This window comes from Pyrus communis, chromosome 17, assembly GCF_041283825.1.
Source record: "Pyrus communis isolate YQ-2024b chromosome 17, ASM4128382v1, whole genome shotgun sequence".
NCBI lineage: Eukaryota > Viridiplantae > Streptophyta > Magnoliopsida > Rosales > Rosaceae > Pyrus > Pyrus communis.
Window position 1 is genome coordinate 8,922,058 of NC_142581.1, and position 16,472 is coordinate 8,938,529.

At 36.0% G+C, this 16,472-nt stretch overlaps 2 protein-coding genes across 4 annotated transcripts; one reads left to right on the forward strand and one right to left on the reverse strand.

Moving 5' to 3' along the window:
* Nucleotides 1-173: 173 nt before the first annotated feature.
* On the reverse strand, nt 174-9,438 carry LOC137707754 (vacuolar protein sorting-associated protein 53 A-like). Of its 2 annotated transcripts, none has more exons than XM_088689173.1 (24): nt 9,140-9,438; nt 8,908-9,002; nt 8,743-8,799; nt 8,450-8,600; nt 8,218-8,288; nt 7,742-7,866; nt 7,299-7,459; nt 7,048-7,189; nt 6,409-6,472; nt 5,319-5,504; nt 5,183-5,218; nt 4,674-4,778; nt 4,519-4,578; nt 4,076-4,153; nt 3,678-3,785; nt 3,523-3,588; nt 2,743-2,820; nt 2,532-2,665; nt 2,357-2,450; nt 2,022-2,099; nt 1,603-1,665; nt 1,259-1,327; nt 1,080-1,175; nt 174-784 (listed from the first exon to the last, which is right to left on the reverse strand). In XM_088689173.1, exons 1-24 carry the CDS (start codon nt 9,186-9,188, stop codon nt 482-484), a joined length of 2,469 nt encoding a protein of 822 aa, XP_088545299.1. In that variant the 5' UTR covers nt 9,189-9,438; the 3' UTR covers nt 174-481. The 2 variants fall into 2 exon arrangements, with proteins under 2 accessions (XP_088545299.1, XP_088545298.1); XM_088689172.1 differs by having other exon boundaries at nt 3,523-3,591; nt 9,140-9,351.
* A 1,515-nt stretch (nt 9,439-10,953) lies between these two features.
* LOC137708294 (uncharacterized) lies at nt 10,954-16,255 on the forward strand. 2 transcript variants are annotated; one of them, XM_068447339.2, is made up of 9 exons: nt 10,954-11,344; nt 11,803-12,270; nt 12,356-12,527; nt 13,191-13,488; nt 13,993-14,065; nt 14,407-14,497; nt 15,112-15,191; nt 15,307-15,759; nt 15,927-16,255. In XM_068447339.2, the coding sequence occupies exons 1-8, from the start codon at nt 11,270-11,272 to the stop codon at nt 15,721-15,723; spliced, it is 1,674 nt and encodes a 557-aa protein (XP_068303440.2). In that variant the 5' UTR covers nt 10,954-11,269; the 3' UTR covers nt 15,724-15,759; nt 15,927-16,255. The 2 variants fall into 2 exon arrangements, with proteins under 2 accessions (XP_068303440.2, XP_068303439.2); XM_068447338.2 differs by having other exon boundaries at nt 11,002-11,344; nt 11,794-12,270.
* The last annotated feature ends 217 nt before the right edge of the window (nt 16,256-16,472 follow it).

Here is a 16,472-nt window from a genome sequence, read left to right on the forward strand (position 1 = left end):
CTTCACCATTTCGATTTTTTAGTCAATATTCACCGTCTATTTTTAGTGTAATTTTTCACTGTTCATTTCTCGAACTACTCAGGAAAATATATTTTAAAGTTACTCTCTTCCAACAAAGTGAAAACTGCGTGTCAATAAAATGTTAGACGTAATTCGGGTTAACAAAATGAAAGGAAAATTAAGGACAGTAGTTTGAGGTTTGTAATAATAAGATGACACCATATATTCACGTTACAAATTTTGGACACTCTTCTCTCAATTTGATTGGAATTTCAAATCATACTGTACGCCAAAGCCATAAATAGCAAAAAGTGTATAGCACTAATCTAATTCTACTTAACTATTGCGAGATTTTTAATACAATATTTTGTGTTATAAAAAATCCGTCCGAAAGCGACACGAGATTAGCAATACAAAAATGAAAAAAGAAACAAGCTAAGAACCGGTACATGATTTACAATTCTATAGGATATAAATGTTGTCATGCGTTGAAGAGCTTTCTGAAAGGCCCGTCTTTTCTATCTTTTGCAGCTTCGGTTAACGCCAGGAACCTCTTGAACCCTGTTGTGGCTGCACCTCGCCCCAGTGCAGCTGCTCTGGTTAGCACATCGTCTCTGGATGCAATAAGTGCGGCTGAAGTAGGATTTGGTATCAGAGCAGCTGCGGGGGCAGTTGGGAGTGGGATAGTTGGGGCAGCCGGGGGTGGGAGAGAAGGTTTTGTGATTCCCGGGCTGTGCTTGTTAAAGTCATCTAGTATGCTTTGCTGATCTGCTTTCTTAAGACCCTGCACATTCATACTCAAATTCAGTGCAACATACATCGAATTAACTGGATTATCCAACTCGTAACTCTTTTTGAAAAGTAAACATTTGTTCTAACTCTTGAAGTGGTAAAAATCCGCAGATTCCTTTTGTTGTTCAAAATAGTAAGAACAGAACAGAAATGAGCTAAAATTCAATGTCTGCTTGCAAGTCAGTCTCCTCTAGTTTCTTAAGAACTTTGAATTGATGAATGGAAAGAAAAAATGTCTCATGTGAAAAATGAATGGATGTGAAAAGGCAGGAGAAGTTGATGACCACCTTGAGCTCCAAAATTCTCTGAAACTCCATGGGCGTTCCCTCTGGTAGCAAAGCACGATATGTATCCGCAACAGAATCAATTGGCGACAGTATGACCTGTATGCCAAAAAAAGAGATGAACCCACTTCTGAAAAGAAACCAGAGGCTGCCAGAAAGAGCACCAATAGACTGATACCTACCTTCAGAAGTGCTTCAGCTTTGCTCATCTCCCGGCTTACAAATTTCGAATAGCTAGCAGCACGTGAAGTCTGTTTGAAGAAATTATATTGATCTGTTAACAGGTTTGATTTGTGTGCTAAGAAAACTAGTCAATTATGACGAGAAAGCTATCACGGGCACTTATGAGTAGGAATCAAGAAATGATTTTCATGCTTTCAACCCTGGAATGTATAATTTAGGTGGAGTGTGACACTAATAGGATCATAATAGCCGTCCTTATAGCCGTAAACGAGGAAGGGGCTACTTGTACTTCATAGTTCTGATCATACTCGTAACTATAAACATATATCAACAATTCACTCACTTGGTGACCAAGGGATGGTATCTCCAAAAGAATTGTCTTTACAGCTTGAGTATCCAGTAGCATCTGCAATAGCATCCAAAGCATTTTTATTAATCACATGAATCAATCACGAAGTTCACTTCAGATATAAACTATAAAATTGCTTGGAGGAAAAAGAAATACATTTGATAAACGTATAAGAAAGATACCCTAAACTAGAGATAAACATATAATAATTCAAGATGAAAGTTTGATTGATTGATTTCTATCACAAGGTAAGATTTAAACTACTTCGATTTCAAGACTCGAGGGAAATCCCCGGTATATATCCCTCAACTCTCATTTGTGAAGCGGTTATATATACTTGTTCTCATTTCTTAAAATAAACAAAATCAGGTTTAAAAGGAAACAGAGGAGCTTATTAGGAATGCAGTCCCTACTTGTTGAGCTCCAGTTTCTGATATTTGCTTGCATTTGAAAATGTTAGTATAGAAACGTGGACCAAGAGATGATGCAAGCTGCACAGATGAAGTCAACAGATTAGAACTACAATAGCCAAAATGTTCATAACGGACTTTAGTGTTAAGTATAAGGTAGATAACTGAGTGAAGGATGGCGCCACACGACTTTAAAATGGTTGGAAAAAGCATGTCATATCAATAAAAGAAAGAAAAATAAAATTATAGAAATAAATAATGACTCATGAACCTTGGGAAACAAGACTAAGATTTATGGTAAAAAAGATAACATAAAACACGTCAGCCCCTTGTATTACCTTGTCCAAGAAAAATTGGAAGTAAATTGGTGAGAGAAGTGTTCCAAGTATAGGAATACTACTAGCAAGGATCATATTTATGCCATTAACATACCTGCAAAAAGGCGGGTTTAGTCATTTGTAGAAAGTGTGCATTTGATGTAAAGGAGCAGAATCTAGATTATTCCTAGCTTACTCTGATTGGTCACCAACACTTTCAAGCGTAGCCCATGGAACTCGTGTCATTGCAGCCATTTCAACATCAAACTTAGTTTCTAGGCCATGCACCAAGGTTACCAGTGCTTTTGTTATAACGGCTGAAAATTCATCCTGCACGATTGCACAACTCTTGTAGAAAATGAAAAAAAAAAATGCCTTAGGTGAACTACTTATAAAATAGCTTATACCTGCACTTCCGACATATCCACCCCATCAGCAAACTGAGAATCAATTATTTTGGATACACTTTCAGCCAGTTCACCAGACTGCAAATAATTAAACATAAATTACCAAGAATGTAAAATAGTTTTCATTCTTGTACTATAGTTGTTTACACACACACACACACATAAATCTTGTGAACAGTGCTAATCATAAATTAATCACACGTCACAGTGATTTCAGAAAGAAGACATGCAATACCAACTTAGATAGAAAACTGAAAAACCACCAAGTACTGACAACACTTTCCATCGGAAATTCAGTGTACATGGTAATTACAAGTTTTTTTTTTTTTTATGATAATTACGAGCACATATGTTTTACACCTCATGTTAATATTTATAAGCTGATCAAGATAACAAGATTCAAATGACACATTATGGCAACATATTAATGCAGTCGGTGATGCATACAATAAGCTGTGCATTCATTTTTCACTCAAGTTATTATGGAGGTATGTGTGTCAGACACCTTACAATCAGAATGTAATGTAAATCATTAATTTAATCAGTGCCCTTGTTAGCTTCTACCTTTTGTAATGCAAAAAGATAAGAAAATACATTAGACAAAAAGAATCATCTAGTTCTAATTTATCCAGAGATTCCCATCGGACATAGTACCCCTTTCTCATAACAGCATCTGCTGTAACTTTTAGTTGAGACGAGGCATTACAGCTTCACACGCAGATAGGAATTCAGCTAACACTCAAAAGTCAGAGCAGTTGCATGTCTCTAAAAACTGCTTACCGTCTTATGGCAGTATTCTGCCGAGTTGACAATGTAACAAATCACCTTTTCATCTCTGTCAGATGTCTGCTGAAGCATAAATGAAAATTAGCACCTATTCAGAATAACAAGAATTTTGTGAAATAGTCATGAAGCTTAAAATTGGTCTTTTATACCTTTATCTGTCCGTCCATACCAGTTGCTGCTGCAACAATTCCTGTACCACCTTTAGGTATTCTTGCAAAAAGCTTGGTAGCATATGCTTTGAGAATCCTTTGAAACACCTAAACTTGGAAAGACACATCATATCTGATTATTTAAAAATATCTATTTACTTGTACAGTTTAAGTCACAAGGACGAAATTTGAACAAAAAAAAAAGTCGCAAGGAAGAAACATGCATTTTTCTTCTAACGTTTGAAGGTGGTTGAAGTAGAATAGTCTTGCAACAAAATATGATGGCCTAATATCACTATGCATCCACGATAGAGTTTTGTTTATGGATATGTAATATTATATGCACTATGTGTGTCGATACCAACTAGGATATTAAGCGAGGAACTTCAATAAAGTACCTTGAACAAATTAAATAATGTCTGGTTCTTTGTCAAAGCACTGCATCTCTTTAAGCTCCTCTTGATTATAAGAAACAACTGCAAGACCAAAACGTGCAACCAAGTCAACATTATTAACATCATTAACAAAATAACCATACCCTAAAGAAAATTTAGCCATATGTGATTCTAAGGCATGGTTCTAAGAATTCAGTGTCCTAAATAAAAAAAGTTTCTTGAAACAAATAAAGGATCCACAAGAATATAACGATTTGAGTATTGAATAACATTTTATACGTTCATATCACATAAATCAGTTAAAGAATGACATCAATAAACTAAGAGTGACTGAGGACAGTGGAAACACGCTCTGGGGCCAAATCAAAGGCATTCAGTCTTATTCTAGTCATTCTCATTAACTGCAACACTAAACTTCTAAAGTGACAGTAGGAAAATGTTCTTACCTGCATGCTACTTGATAAAACATTATTCTGACTTCCCTCTTCAATGTCCCATGTTTCCTCCTATTGGAAAGATGAAAACAAAACCTAAATCAAATGGGAAAAGACACTAGCAAACTATTGAACATATGTTGTAAGAAGTAATAAATCTATTCTACCTGAACAAGTTTCTCCAAATTCTCCATCAGTGTCTTCTCTTCTAGCTCTGTGTAAACATTCAAGTGAGGCTCAAAGCAAGATGAAATGATTCCACGGAAATTGAACTGCCAAATCAAACAGTACAAGTAATTCTCAGAAATTATATCTATGAGAAGATAGACTTAGCGCTAAAATACAAGAGGACCATAACAATAGACTGTAACTGCAAACATGATGATATCCAGTCATCTTATACCAAAGTGACAACCCCAAATTTTTAACCAGGATACAACAAGTCAACATCTTGATATAACTTCACATGGATTGCTTAAAATTATTTTCAACACACACTCAAGCAATCTCACTATATAAGATTCACCATTATGGTATGATAAAGGTAACGTAGAAAATATACAGGAATGACATACAAGAAAAGTCAAATCTAATTATACACACATTAATCGCTCATTTCATATATATTACGAGGTTAATTATTATGAAAGAATATATGTAGAAGAAAAATATTTACCCCAGCTGCAGGCGCTGATAACTCTTTATCCTTTTCCTGGAAAATAAAAATCAGAAGGAGAGCTTATTAACTTGCTGGTATAAGGAATTCACATTGTGAATTTTCAACCATATTAAGCAATACATAGCATCCATACCTCTGTGATACTTTCCTGATGTGCAGCAAGCTTCTTTTCATACTTCTTTCTAATATCTGAGGCACTTTGACTAGTGTTTTCCCCTCTACCAATTTCTTCAATCTCATTTCCAATCTCCCTGCCTCGAGTACCACCACCAAATTTCTCTGCTAATTCATCCTCAAATTCAAGAGTTCGCTGTAGTGCCTATAGGCAGCAGTCAAAGCATTAAAAATACCAACAAATGAGAACGTTTTGAAGGCCATGAGATTGGATATAAAATGTCAACTACAATAAAAATTATTGCGTTCTATTTATCACAACCATATCCTTGCAAGAACCCTAATATAGATGTGCCACTTGAGGTAAGGAAATGCTTAATGATTATAGTTTCCCATATTAAGTCCAATTAGGCAGATCCAACCAAACTTGCACGGACAATCCAATCACAACCATAATTGGGTTTGTTTCAGTTTGCTCTTGCTATTGTTTTTTCCCTAGTATAAACTTCATTGATTCATTAAAGAGAGCACCCATACAGAATAGCAACTGGAAGATCTCAAGAAGACAAGCAATGCATGATCCATGTGGCTCCTAAAAAATTACATATGCATGCACTACATCGCTCATGGGTTGTTTAAAGGTTTCAACAGATGTACCCAATATTATCAAGGAAAAAACTAAACTAAGCTTTTGTACTCTGCTGATTGGTTCAACATCTTTCACGTGGTTTCTAAAAAAAAGGATCTCTCACTTGTTTAATGGCCATTTCCAGTTATTTTCAAGAGGCAAAACAAATGATATCACATCATATGGATATGGAGTTGAAATAACAAACTGAAGAGAATAACTGACTGCAACAATAGACGGATGGTTGCACTTATACCTAAGCCAAAAAGGAAGTGGATTAAAATAGTGCAAGATGACATGATAACATAACGATATTTGATTCAAATGCCTCAAAAAAGGTTGAAATTGGGTTTATCTAAGCTTTAGGTTGTTTGTGCTGCTTCTACAAGAATAGACAAGAAACAAACTAAAGAAGCACCAAATATCACTCCTCAACTACATGTAAAATCAATCCAAAACATAAATAGGAAATAAGGCTTACCAACAATAATATCCCAACATCGGGCTTTTCTTTCTGATTATTATGTATATCTTCCAGCTGCTTTCTGAAAAAAGAACAATACAAAAAAGTTCAACTTTTTAAGTTTCTTTGAATTCTCTGGTGAAATCGGATGCACACTAGAACCCCCTATGTCCAGAGAGTCAAGTAAACGGCAAAAAAGGAAACAAATAAAATGTCAACCTCAAAAGTAAACTAGGTTGTCTTTTATGGAATTTTACTTCAAACATTTTTCTTCTCCTCTGATTAAAAAAAAAAAAAAAAAAAAATTAAGCAAACTAAAATCTCAAAACATTAATGGAGGAAAGGAAGAAACATCTATTTTATCTCTATGTGTGATGCCATCACTTGCCTTCCCTTCTACTTAGTTACACATGTGACCACCAGCACAGAGAACACTACTATGTTCAGATTTTTTCTTGGTTCACCATGTTGAAACCTTGAATATCATAAGGACGGCAATAGGAACGACAGTTTCCAAATGCTAATAGTTCTTTTTGGGTATTTAAAGAAGTTGATGGCTACATTTTATGTAAAAGGAAAACTAAGAAAATTCCACCCTCTGTGAAAAGGAATTGAAGCTATCGACAAACTTTGATATCAGAGGGAAGTAGATTGTACCTTGTTTTTTTACAGAACTGAATACAGAGCCGATAAGGAACATGCCATGAAGTAGGAAAGATTTTCCAAATTTCTTCATTTGTTCTCATACGACGCTTGATCCATGCATATCTTCGTTCAGTTTTATCCAACTTAGCTAGTTCTACAAATAGAGAAAACAAGATGAAATTCAAAATTAAGGACAATTAAAGTGAAGTCTTCATACATACTGAAAGCATCTGCTAAGAATAACATCAAACATGAGCACACACCAGCTCCTTCAAATATCTGCTCATAGGAAGTAAGCTCCCTGCTGCAAAAGTTATTTACTAGTTCTTCCCTCACAGATGGTTCTAAAGCATCAACAACCAGGCAAGCATCAGATAACTGCTGAAGTAAATTTGTTTCCTCCGTCTCCTTTCCAGTACCTAAGCTGAGAAGAAACCGCAATAGAGAAGATACTAAGGATACTAAAGAGTCAAAGACAGCAAAAACATTATAGTTGCAGCAGTTTAACTAATAGTCATACACAAACAACTCCATTATATAGTTCTAGGCACACACATCCTAACAAAGAATAAAGAATATGACCAAATGCTATAATTAGTAAACCCCAAAACCTAGTATCAATAGTTGTTCAATGATCTATCCTTTTAATGGTCTGCTTAAACATTAATTTGTATATACAGCACTGCATATTATTTTAAACACATACCTTGAGAAATCAGAAAACACGTGCGACTTTAGTATTTGTTTGATATTCTTAAATTTTTCCCTCAGCTCCGTGATTTTCGGAATGTCCCGATAAGCTTCAAAATGGCTACATAACTGGTTAACTGCCTGATACGCATCATAAACTCAAATCAAAATGAAGCACTTTCTCAAAATTCATATAACACTAATCTTCTAAAACTAGCAGTTACTTTTCAATCATCTTTGTATAATGCAAAAGTTCGTATCACGAAGAATACTATTCTATTCCCACAGATATAACAAAAGGAAAATAACACAGAATGCATCCAAAAAATGCACTTCTTATGAGGATCTTCCAATCGCTTAAATAGAGTGTACCAATAATCAGATGCTACAAAAGACCAAAGCATAATTGAGAACATCAAACAAAAGGAGTCACAAAGTAAGCTCCTGTTTTATCTACAGTAAAATGACACTGTATACTAGGAGATACCTTACCTCCAACTGTGTGGCTGCCTCTTTATAGTGTCGTTTCGAAGCCATTACTTGAAGCTGCTCAACAGCAGAGACTGCCATGTTACCAAAAAAAAAAAAAAAAAAAAAAAAAACCAAGTGCACTCCCATGAGAATAATATAAAGGCATTCATCATCAGTTTCTAATCAGGGTCAAACAGTTGATCTATAAATCTTGATCAATCGTCACTGTAAAAATCATAAACGAGGAACTAACCGAGCATGGTTAGGCGATGAAGAGCAGTAATCGTCGTTGTTATATGCTTCTTTGCAGAGTCTAACTTCTTAATATCCCTACATATTTCTTGAACCATTGTCTCGCTTTGCTCAGCTTTCGTTTTAATTTCACGGATTTTATACATGAGTTCCTGCCTTAGAGCATCACAAAGTAAATAAATAAAACAAAACAAAAACAGCAAACTAAAAAACTAAAAGCCAAAGAAAATCCATTTACAACGCTTTTATTCTGCAAATTACATCAATGCTTATGAACCGAGTTTAAGAACAGACCTCCACGGCACGTGTAGCGGCAGCAAGATCTTCTTTTGCTTTCATGCCCGAATTGCTCTGAAAAACCACACCAGCCAATCCATAAAAAACTACAAAACTAGTTAAAAAAAAAAAAACGTGCAATTGCAGTTGTGAGCTCAGAGCTCAAAAGGCAAAGGCGACGACCTGCTGGCGAACAGCGGCTAAAATTCCAGCATCTACACGCCGAATCTCACCGTGTATCTTTTGCATTAGCGGCTCCACACCAGATAAAGACGCCTCTGTTTGCACAATTCAAAGCATTCAAAAAGTAAGTTCAACACCTACACATTCTGCTTATACAACACAAACAGATACATATACGCATATAGATACACACACACACATATAGAGAGAGAGGGAGGGAGGAGAGACATACCTGTGGGGAACATCTGGTTGATGTATTCCAAAGCGCTTGACTTATCCATGGCTGCCAAATTAAGCTCGAGCTCGTTGTGTTGGAGTAATGGATGGGAGAAACAGTTGGAAGGAGGAGATCTGAGAATTTGGAGAGTGGATTCTCTCTCTTCTCTCTCTCTCGCTTTGCGTTTGATTCAGCAATGGCGCTGTAAAATGGGTCGATCTAGGATCGACGTGAATGTGTGAACCGGGTTTCGGAGGAGTACCGACTCTGACCCGAATTTTTTGGAGCGGGCTAGAAAGCCTGGGTTTGTATCCAACTTACATGGGCTGGGCCTCTACTTTATGAACCTGTGGGCCGAAGAATTTTGAGTTTCTTTGACGAATAAACGATTTTTTAGTAAAATCTAATTATTGTAGCCTGCAGCATTTACTACTATGATATATTAGTATTCATGTTCACTTGTAAGTGAAAGGCTTTATATTCGATTTTCGTTGAAGAAGAAGTTGAACAATATTATTGCTAGTCCATTATGAGGTTAAGCTCATTCCCTCATCTTTAATCTAGATAATATTGTTTGTTCAAAAATAAAAAAATAAAAAAAAAATATAGTCTTCATATACGGTTTAACTCAATTTGCCAATGGCATTGTGTACGTCTATTATATAAAGTTCACGTCTGTTAACGTTAATTAGAACAACTTAGAATACATTTCATTAAAAACTAAATCTAGCCTTATTTCTAGTGGGGCACATATTTTGAGAACTCTTCATTATTAAGCCTAAACTCTCTTAAAGAAATTGCTAATCAACAATTTATTTTTTAATAAGACAATAAACTATTCTAAACCACTCTCGTTTCTTTAATAGAACTTAAACTCACGTTAGTTATACTTTCAAAGTGAGACTCTTTATGGATTCTCTGTCACCTCACAGTTTAACGTTAATTTTTGTGTCAACATTATAAAATATTGTGCAAAAAATAAAAGGTGACAAAAAATTCATGAAGAGTTTTACTTTTGAAAAAGTCTCTTTAACATTTCTTTTATTTCTTATCAACCAAATAATAGAATTCATTTCTTTGTACAATTTAATATGATCTTGTTTTAAATGAAGCGCTTGTTTCGATGATTCCTTCCCCTCTTCAAGCTCAAACTCTGATTTATTATGACATAGAGAAATCTTTGATAAGTAATAATTTAATTTTCACTTTACCAGACAATCGAATATAATATAAAAATTGATAGAAGGAGTTTTTGAGTTTATCCATCGTAAAATATTGTAGTCATTTCGTAAAAAAATTGTTAGTGTGCTCGTTAAGTGAATGAGTTAGTTTGACAAAAATATCCTTCAGAAGGTGGTCACGTGATCGTTCATATAACAATTTAACGAAAATATTAATAATTTTTTCATTGAAAGATCAAAATGGACAAACTTAGAAACCAAATTATCCAAAAACCAAAATGAAAAGCTGAAAAGACTTATTTCAAATAAAAAAGTAAGCATATCTAATTTAAAACTTAAAACATTTCGCTACTTAGTATTACAGTATAGTGATATTTCTATTCACTTGTAAGTGAAATGTTTTAGGTTTCGATTCTTGCTAAAGACGATGTTGAGCCACATATTGCTAGCCCATTATGGAGCTAAGTCCACCTCCTTCTCTCGTGTAGGTAATATTTTTTCTTAAAAAAAAAAAAAACTTAAAACATTTCTAATTTAAAACTCAAAACAGGACCCCATAAAAAGCTATTTGATGTGTCATCCTTTTTGTCCTAAGCCTTTATTTGTACTAACAAGTTAAATTAAAGCAGCTAATCATGCTTAATTAATAACTAAACAAATCAAGTAGTAAAGTAAAGCAGAAGCAAAGGTAAAGTCAGAAAAGAGAATCCACCAGCATTGAGCACGCTGATTACGTTGGCGGGGATTATAAAGGCAAAAACGATTTAAAAGTTCCCAAATCCAAAAGGAACAAAATTTGATAATTTTGATTCATGTCCGATCACAATTTGTTGTCGCCGTCATTGCCACTGTATTCTATGCTTTTCAATTTATGCTCAATTTTGGTGACTGCCAGCTGAAAGCAGACTCTCAGTTTTCCATATTAGGGTTTTTTGGGTTCCATTTTTGGTAAAGTTCTCTGGTTATGACGGAGAATTCAGCTTCCGAGCTTCGGCAGGGTGAGGAATTGACTTTGGAGAGCTCCTCCGATCAGTCCCAGGTGAGTTTTTGCCCCAGATTATACTCTGTAGTAGTTTCAGAAGTAAATTTTGATTTTTTCTGTTTGTTTCCTGCTTTTTCTGGGTAACCAAACAAAGTGTTAGTATTTGCTTTTGTCTAGTTATTCTGAATTGGAAAATGATAACTTTAAAAGGGTTATTCTCAAAGGATGATTTTTTTTGGTCCTTTGTTGCTGAAATTTGGTTTCCATGACTTCCATTAGTGAAAACCACTTTGAGTTATATACTTATATGCACAAATTACATTGCTTTCTTGTTTTTAGCATATCGGACTTCGGTTTCTCGACAGTTCAGATGTGGATATAATCATATAAAGTTTTTAATTTTAGTTGTTGTCCATGTATTTACTTATGGTGAAGTGATTGGACACTATAACATTTCTGATTTTCGATCTCATTGTTGAATTGCATAGTGATGGAATCGTTTGAAGGTTTTGCAGATTCATGATCAAAAGTTAAAGAATGAAGAAACCTTGTTGGTTCAACAGTCTAGACGACCAAACCTTTCCTCATTGCAAATACCGGCAAGGACACTGGAAAGTAGTTTGTCCACTTTTACGAGAATTGATATTCCCTCTGCGCCAAGTCCAAGTTCTAGTAGAGTTGGACTGCCACCTAGGCCACATTCAGCTAAGATCAAATCAACGGTGAAAAATCTGTTTCCTCAAAAAAGCTTTAGGGTGAAAAATTTGCCCCTGGATGGTGAGAAGACCATTCTCATTGTACCGGACACCCCCCCATCAGATAGTCCTTTGGAAAAGCCTTCTACTTCGCGGTCTTTCTCCCTTAATAAGGTTTTCTTCTCTACATCAATGAAAGGGACACATTCTTTACCAGTTACACCAAGTGCAAATCTGGGTTCTGAGACTGGGCAGGGAAGACATATGGAGAGTCATTCTGATTATCCTGTAAGTGATTCTAATTTACCGTTTTCATGTACCAGTGCCCAGTTTAGAAATTCTTGTGTCACACTAAAAATGAATTTTGTTTCAGAGAATTGAAGCTAAGCATCATATGTCCCGCTCATTCTCAGTTCCAGTAAATATTACAGGCAGAAGTTTAAGGCGGATGGATTCTGGAGGCATGATACGTGTAATTTCAGCAACTCCACGTCCTTCAGCAGTTGTGGGTGCCTCACCAAATGCTGACCCAGCACTGGAAACTGGTAAATGCTACCTCTTGTCATGAAAAGAATTCGAAAATTTTGGCTTCAAGGAGATTGAGCATATATGGTTAATATACTTTTGTTCAAGTATTACATGCAATAATCATGCTGGAAGGAAGAATGAGCATATTCACGAACCTCTCCTACAGGCATGATTACTGCATAGATACTCCTACGGGTGTCAAAATTTGGCTAGTAAGAGAATGAGAGAATATTCACAAACCTCTGCTACGGGTGTTAAAACTCCGGAAGTATAGTACATATTATACTCCAATAGACTTTCTATTGGTTTATGTTCCTTCACTTGCAACTGGGAATGCCATTCGTAGTTTTCAAATAAGAAAAATTCAAGGCCAAGGTTTTCAAATTTGCTCGGTTGAAGTTTGAACCATTAACTTTTATCAAATTCTTACAGATTTATTATTTACTTTTCCCACTTTTTTTTTAAATTTATTATTATTAAGGGAAGGGGAGGATTCGAAACTATTACAAAATTTAGGGGAGGAGAAAGTTTTGAACCCGAGACGCATGGGTGGAAACTCAACACCCTATCCACTAGGATATCCACATGCATTACTAAGCCCACTTTGAGTGCTTCTTAAAGTTTTGTATTATCTAAGACATATATACAACTGTAATTTATGAATGATAACTGGCCTTCAGCTACTGAAGATTCTGGTGAGGATATTCCCGAAGAAGAAGCAGTTTGCAGGATTTGTTTGGTTGAGCTCGCAGAAGGTGGTGATTCTCTTAAAATGGAGTGCAGTTGCAAAGGAGAGCTGGCGCTTGCTCACAAAGACTGTGCAGTAAAGTGGTTTAGCATTAAAGGAAACAAGACCTGTGATGTCTGCAAGCAGGATGTCCGAAACTTACCTGTAACACTACTCAAAATACACAATCCTCAAACTGTTACTAGACGACCACCAACAATAATGGAGCAGAGGGAAGTTCCTCGTTACAGGCAAGTCCCAACTTTTCTGACGTTCATAATGATCCCACATTCCCAGCATGGCGTCATAGAATGTTTAAAAGAAATGCATGTGGTCTGTTCACCACATAAATTGTTTCTGCTAAAAGAAAAACTACCACACAACCACCTCCCTCCCAAGTAAAAATGAAGAGAGAAGACAGGTGTTATGCTGTTGTATCTATGAAATGTTCATAGATATCATCACATTAATACGTTAGTAATTCTGGTTACTTGATGGCTGACTAAACTATGCTCCATTAATTCACCATGTTTTGTTCTTCATTTTCACTTTTAATATGAGTTACTCTTCTGATCAAATGGATTTTCACACGTCTTCTACAACTCCTGTTAAGCGCATAGAAAAAAAAAAAAATGAGTCAAACATATCACTTGGCACATTTTCCAGAAACTTTTGGTATCATGCTCTTTGTTGACACTTGAGCTATTATCATTCTGAGTTTGATTTTGGATTTTTCCTTGTTCCATGCATGACAGGGTCTGGCAGGATATACCAATTCTTGTCCTGATCAGCATGCTTGCATATTTCTGCTTTCTGGAGCAACTTCTGGTATGTTTTATGCTTTTTTACTATAAACTCAAGCTCTTCATTAATAGAATCATAGTTAGGGTTGTACGCTCACTCTTGCTGGCAAAGAGAAAATTCGACTAGATTCTGAAAGTCACCTCAGTTGTTCAATCATACTTCATATTGTCCTTGATCTGAGCCTGATTTTGTCAAGATTTAATAATTTAACAAACATAACTTACGGGAGGCAACATGGCAGTGCATTTTAGAAAATTTTCTTAACCTCAACAACTTACCAGTTGCGGTTTCTACATCTATGGTGGTTGTTTAAACATTTGTATGAACATTTTACTTGTGACGTTTTCTTTTTTCGTTCTGAACAGGTATCTGACTTGGGCCCTCGTGCTCTTGCCATTTCTTTACCCTTCTCTTGTGTTTTAGGTCTCCTTTCATCCATGATTGCTTCCACAATGGGTAAGTTTTTTCTTCCTTTTACTATCAGTATGTTTTTAGTTTTCTGTCCTTTCATTTCATAAAAGATACTGCCATACAGCTCAATTATTTTCCCCAACCCATCTGTGAAGTTACTAATTTCAATCCGTTCTCTTTAGTAAGAAATGGAAGCTTTGTCATATCAAGCTTTAGTTAGGTAATATTTATCTGCACCCTTTTAAGAATAGAGTTGTGGCATCTATTGCCAACTTGAATTTTATATTGTCAATCCGATATGGCCTCGAAAGTTGAGGGGACAAAAAGGAACATCAAATCTTAAAAACATAAAAGTACACTGGATAAAAAGTACCCTAGGAGTTCATTTTGGACAATTGAAAGAATAAAGGAGGAAAATCAGGAATTTTGAGACGTGAGAAAATTATTATCCTAAGGAATTACTTTCTATAACGGCTTTTTTTTCTTTCAATGAAATGACCAGAGTGGTCCTTTACTGAGCAACTCATGAGTCATGATGTTTCCTACTCTCTCATTCCGCCCCCTTTCAAGCTCTATTTTTGCTTCAAATACTTGGAGCATTCTATTTTTTCATGAATTATAGTTGAAATACGCTACCTGATTATGCATGATGGTGGCAGTGAGCAGGAGCTACATATGGGCTTATGCCTCCTTCCAGTTTGCCATTGTGATCCTGTTTGCTCACATATTTTATACTGTTGTAAGCAGAACCGATTTCTTTCAAGAATTTATAGACCCCACGTGTTCCTTTCTTTTCCTTGTTCTTCGTATTCTATTGGTCTCTGATGCAGCTTCTCATGTTCACTTACCGGCAGCTTAATGTAAATCCAATTCTCTCGGTTCTACTTTCTTCATTCACCGGGTTTGGGATTGCAATCAGCACGAATTCCCTTCTGGTGGAGTATCTTAGATGGAAAACCAGCAGACAACTGCAATCTTCCCATCAACACACTAGCAATGCATTGCATCGGCATGAACTACAACTGCAGCAGCACCGGCAACAGCACCAGCAGTGGCAGCAGCAAGAAGAGCAATATCAACGCCAATACCAGCAACAACGACGACAACAATTGATGGAAGATTCACATAATCAGTACCAGCAACTACAACGACAGCTGCAGCAGCAAGAAGAAGAGCATCGTCGACACCAACAGGAGCAACAGCTGCAACAGTTAGACGGAGATCTAAATACTGATGGTTCCAGGCAGCTAGAAGTTAGACAGGGCGCATAGTTCATAAAGATTGAGCAATTTTGGCTTCTTTGATAGGTAAATTTGAGCTCTGTATACTGAAGATCATTCCTCTTTTCCCATGCACATTAACATTTAATAATTTTGGTAAGATGGGGCAGCTGACCTTCTCGTTTCCTTGCCAGCCATGTAAAATCTGTATTTACTTTTAATATGATTGCTTGTTTTATTTGAACTTTTTGCAGATTTTAAAGGTTATACGATCGGGAATCAGAGACTCAAATGGCGAGTAACCTAACAAGAGGAATGTTGTAGAAATACACAGATTCTTAGGCAAGGCAGACCTGATGGTATGTTGTATTCACCTGCCTTTGTGCTCGACTCCCTTACGAACATTATTGTAAGCGGAAACATCTCGGGCACAACGAGGTACTCCCTGCCAAAGAGAAAGTGAAATGCCCTGTCTTGATGGCTTTCTTGTAAGGGTTTTGCAAAGTCTGTGCCCCTTGCGCAAGCAGGGTTTACGCTTTTGGGGTTGTTTCACTTTAGTCGTCCAAATTATTTTTCCTGACAAGTTGGTCTTTAAATTTTTAGTGTGTACGAACGAGGAACAAGGTTTTGAACGACACTAGACGCTACTTGGGCGGTGGGTTAGGATGTAGGCAGACTAGGGAGATGTAAGCAAGTTATTATATATTGTATAATTAAATGCCTATTTATATTAAAAAAAAATACATAATTGTATTGGGATATATAAATTGCAAAATAAAAATGACATACATATTATAAAG

Coding starts and splice junctions, on each gene's coding strand:
- LOC137707754 (XM_088689172.1), bottom strand. CDS start 9,188: ATGGATAAGTCAAGCGCTTTGGAATACATCAACCAGATGTTCCCCACA. Junction 8,601..8,742: donor CCGCTACACGTGCCGTGGAG/GTCTGTTCTTAA, acceptor GCTCTAAGGCAG/GAACTCATGTATAAAATCCG. Junction 7,190..7,298: donor GCAGATATTTGAAGGAGCTG/GTGTGTGCTCAT, acceptor CTCTATTTGTAG/AACTAGCTAAGTTGGATAAA.
- LOC137708294 (XM_068447338.2), top strand. CDS start 11,270: ATGACGGAGAATTCAGCTTCCGAGCTTCGGCAGGGTGAGGAATTGACT. Junction 12,271..12,355: donor AGAGTCATTCTGATTATCCT/GTAAGTGATTCT, acceptor ATTTTGTTTCAG/AGAATTGAAGCTAAGCATCA. Junction 14,066..14,406: donor GCTTTCTGGAGCAACTTCTG/GTATGTTTTATG, acceptor CGTTCTGAACAG/GTATCTGACTTGGGCCCTCG.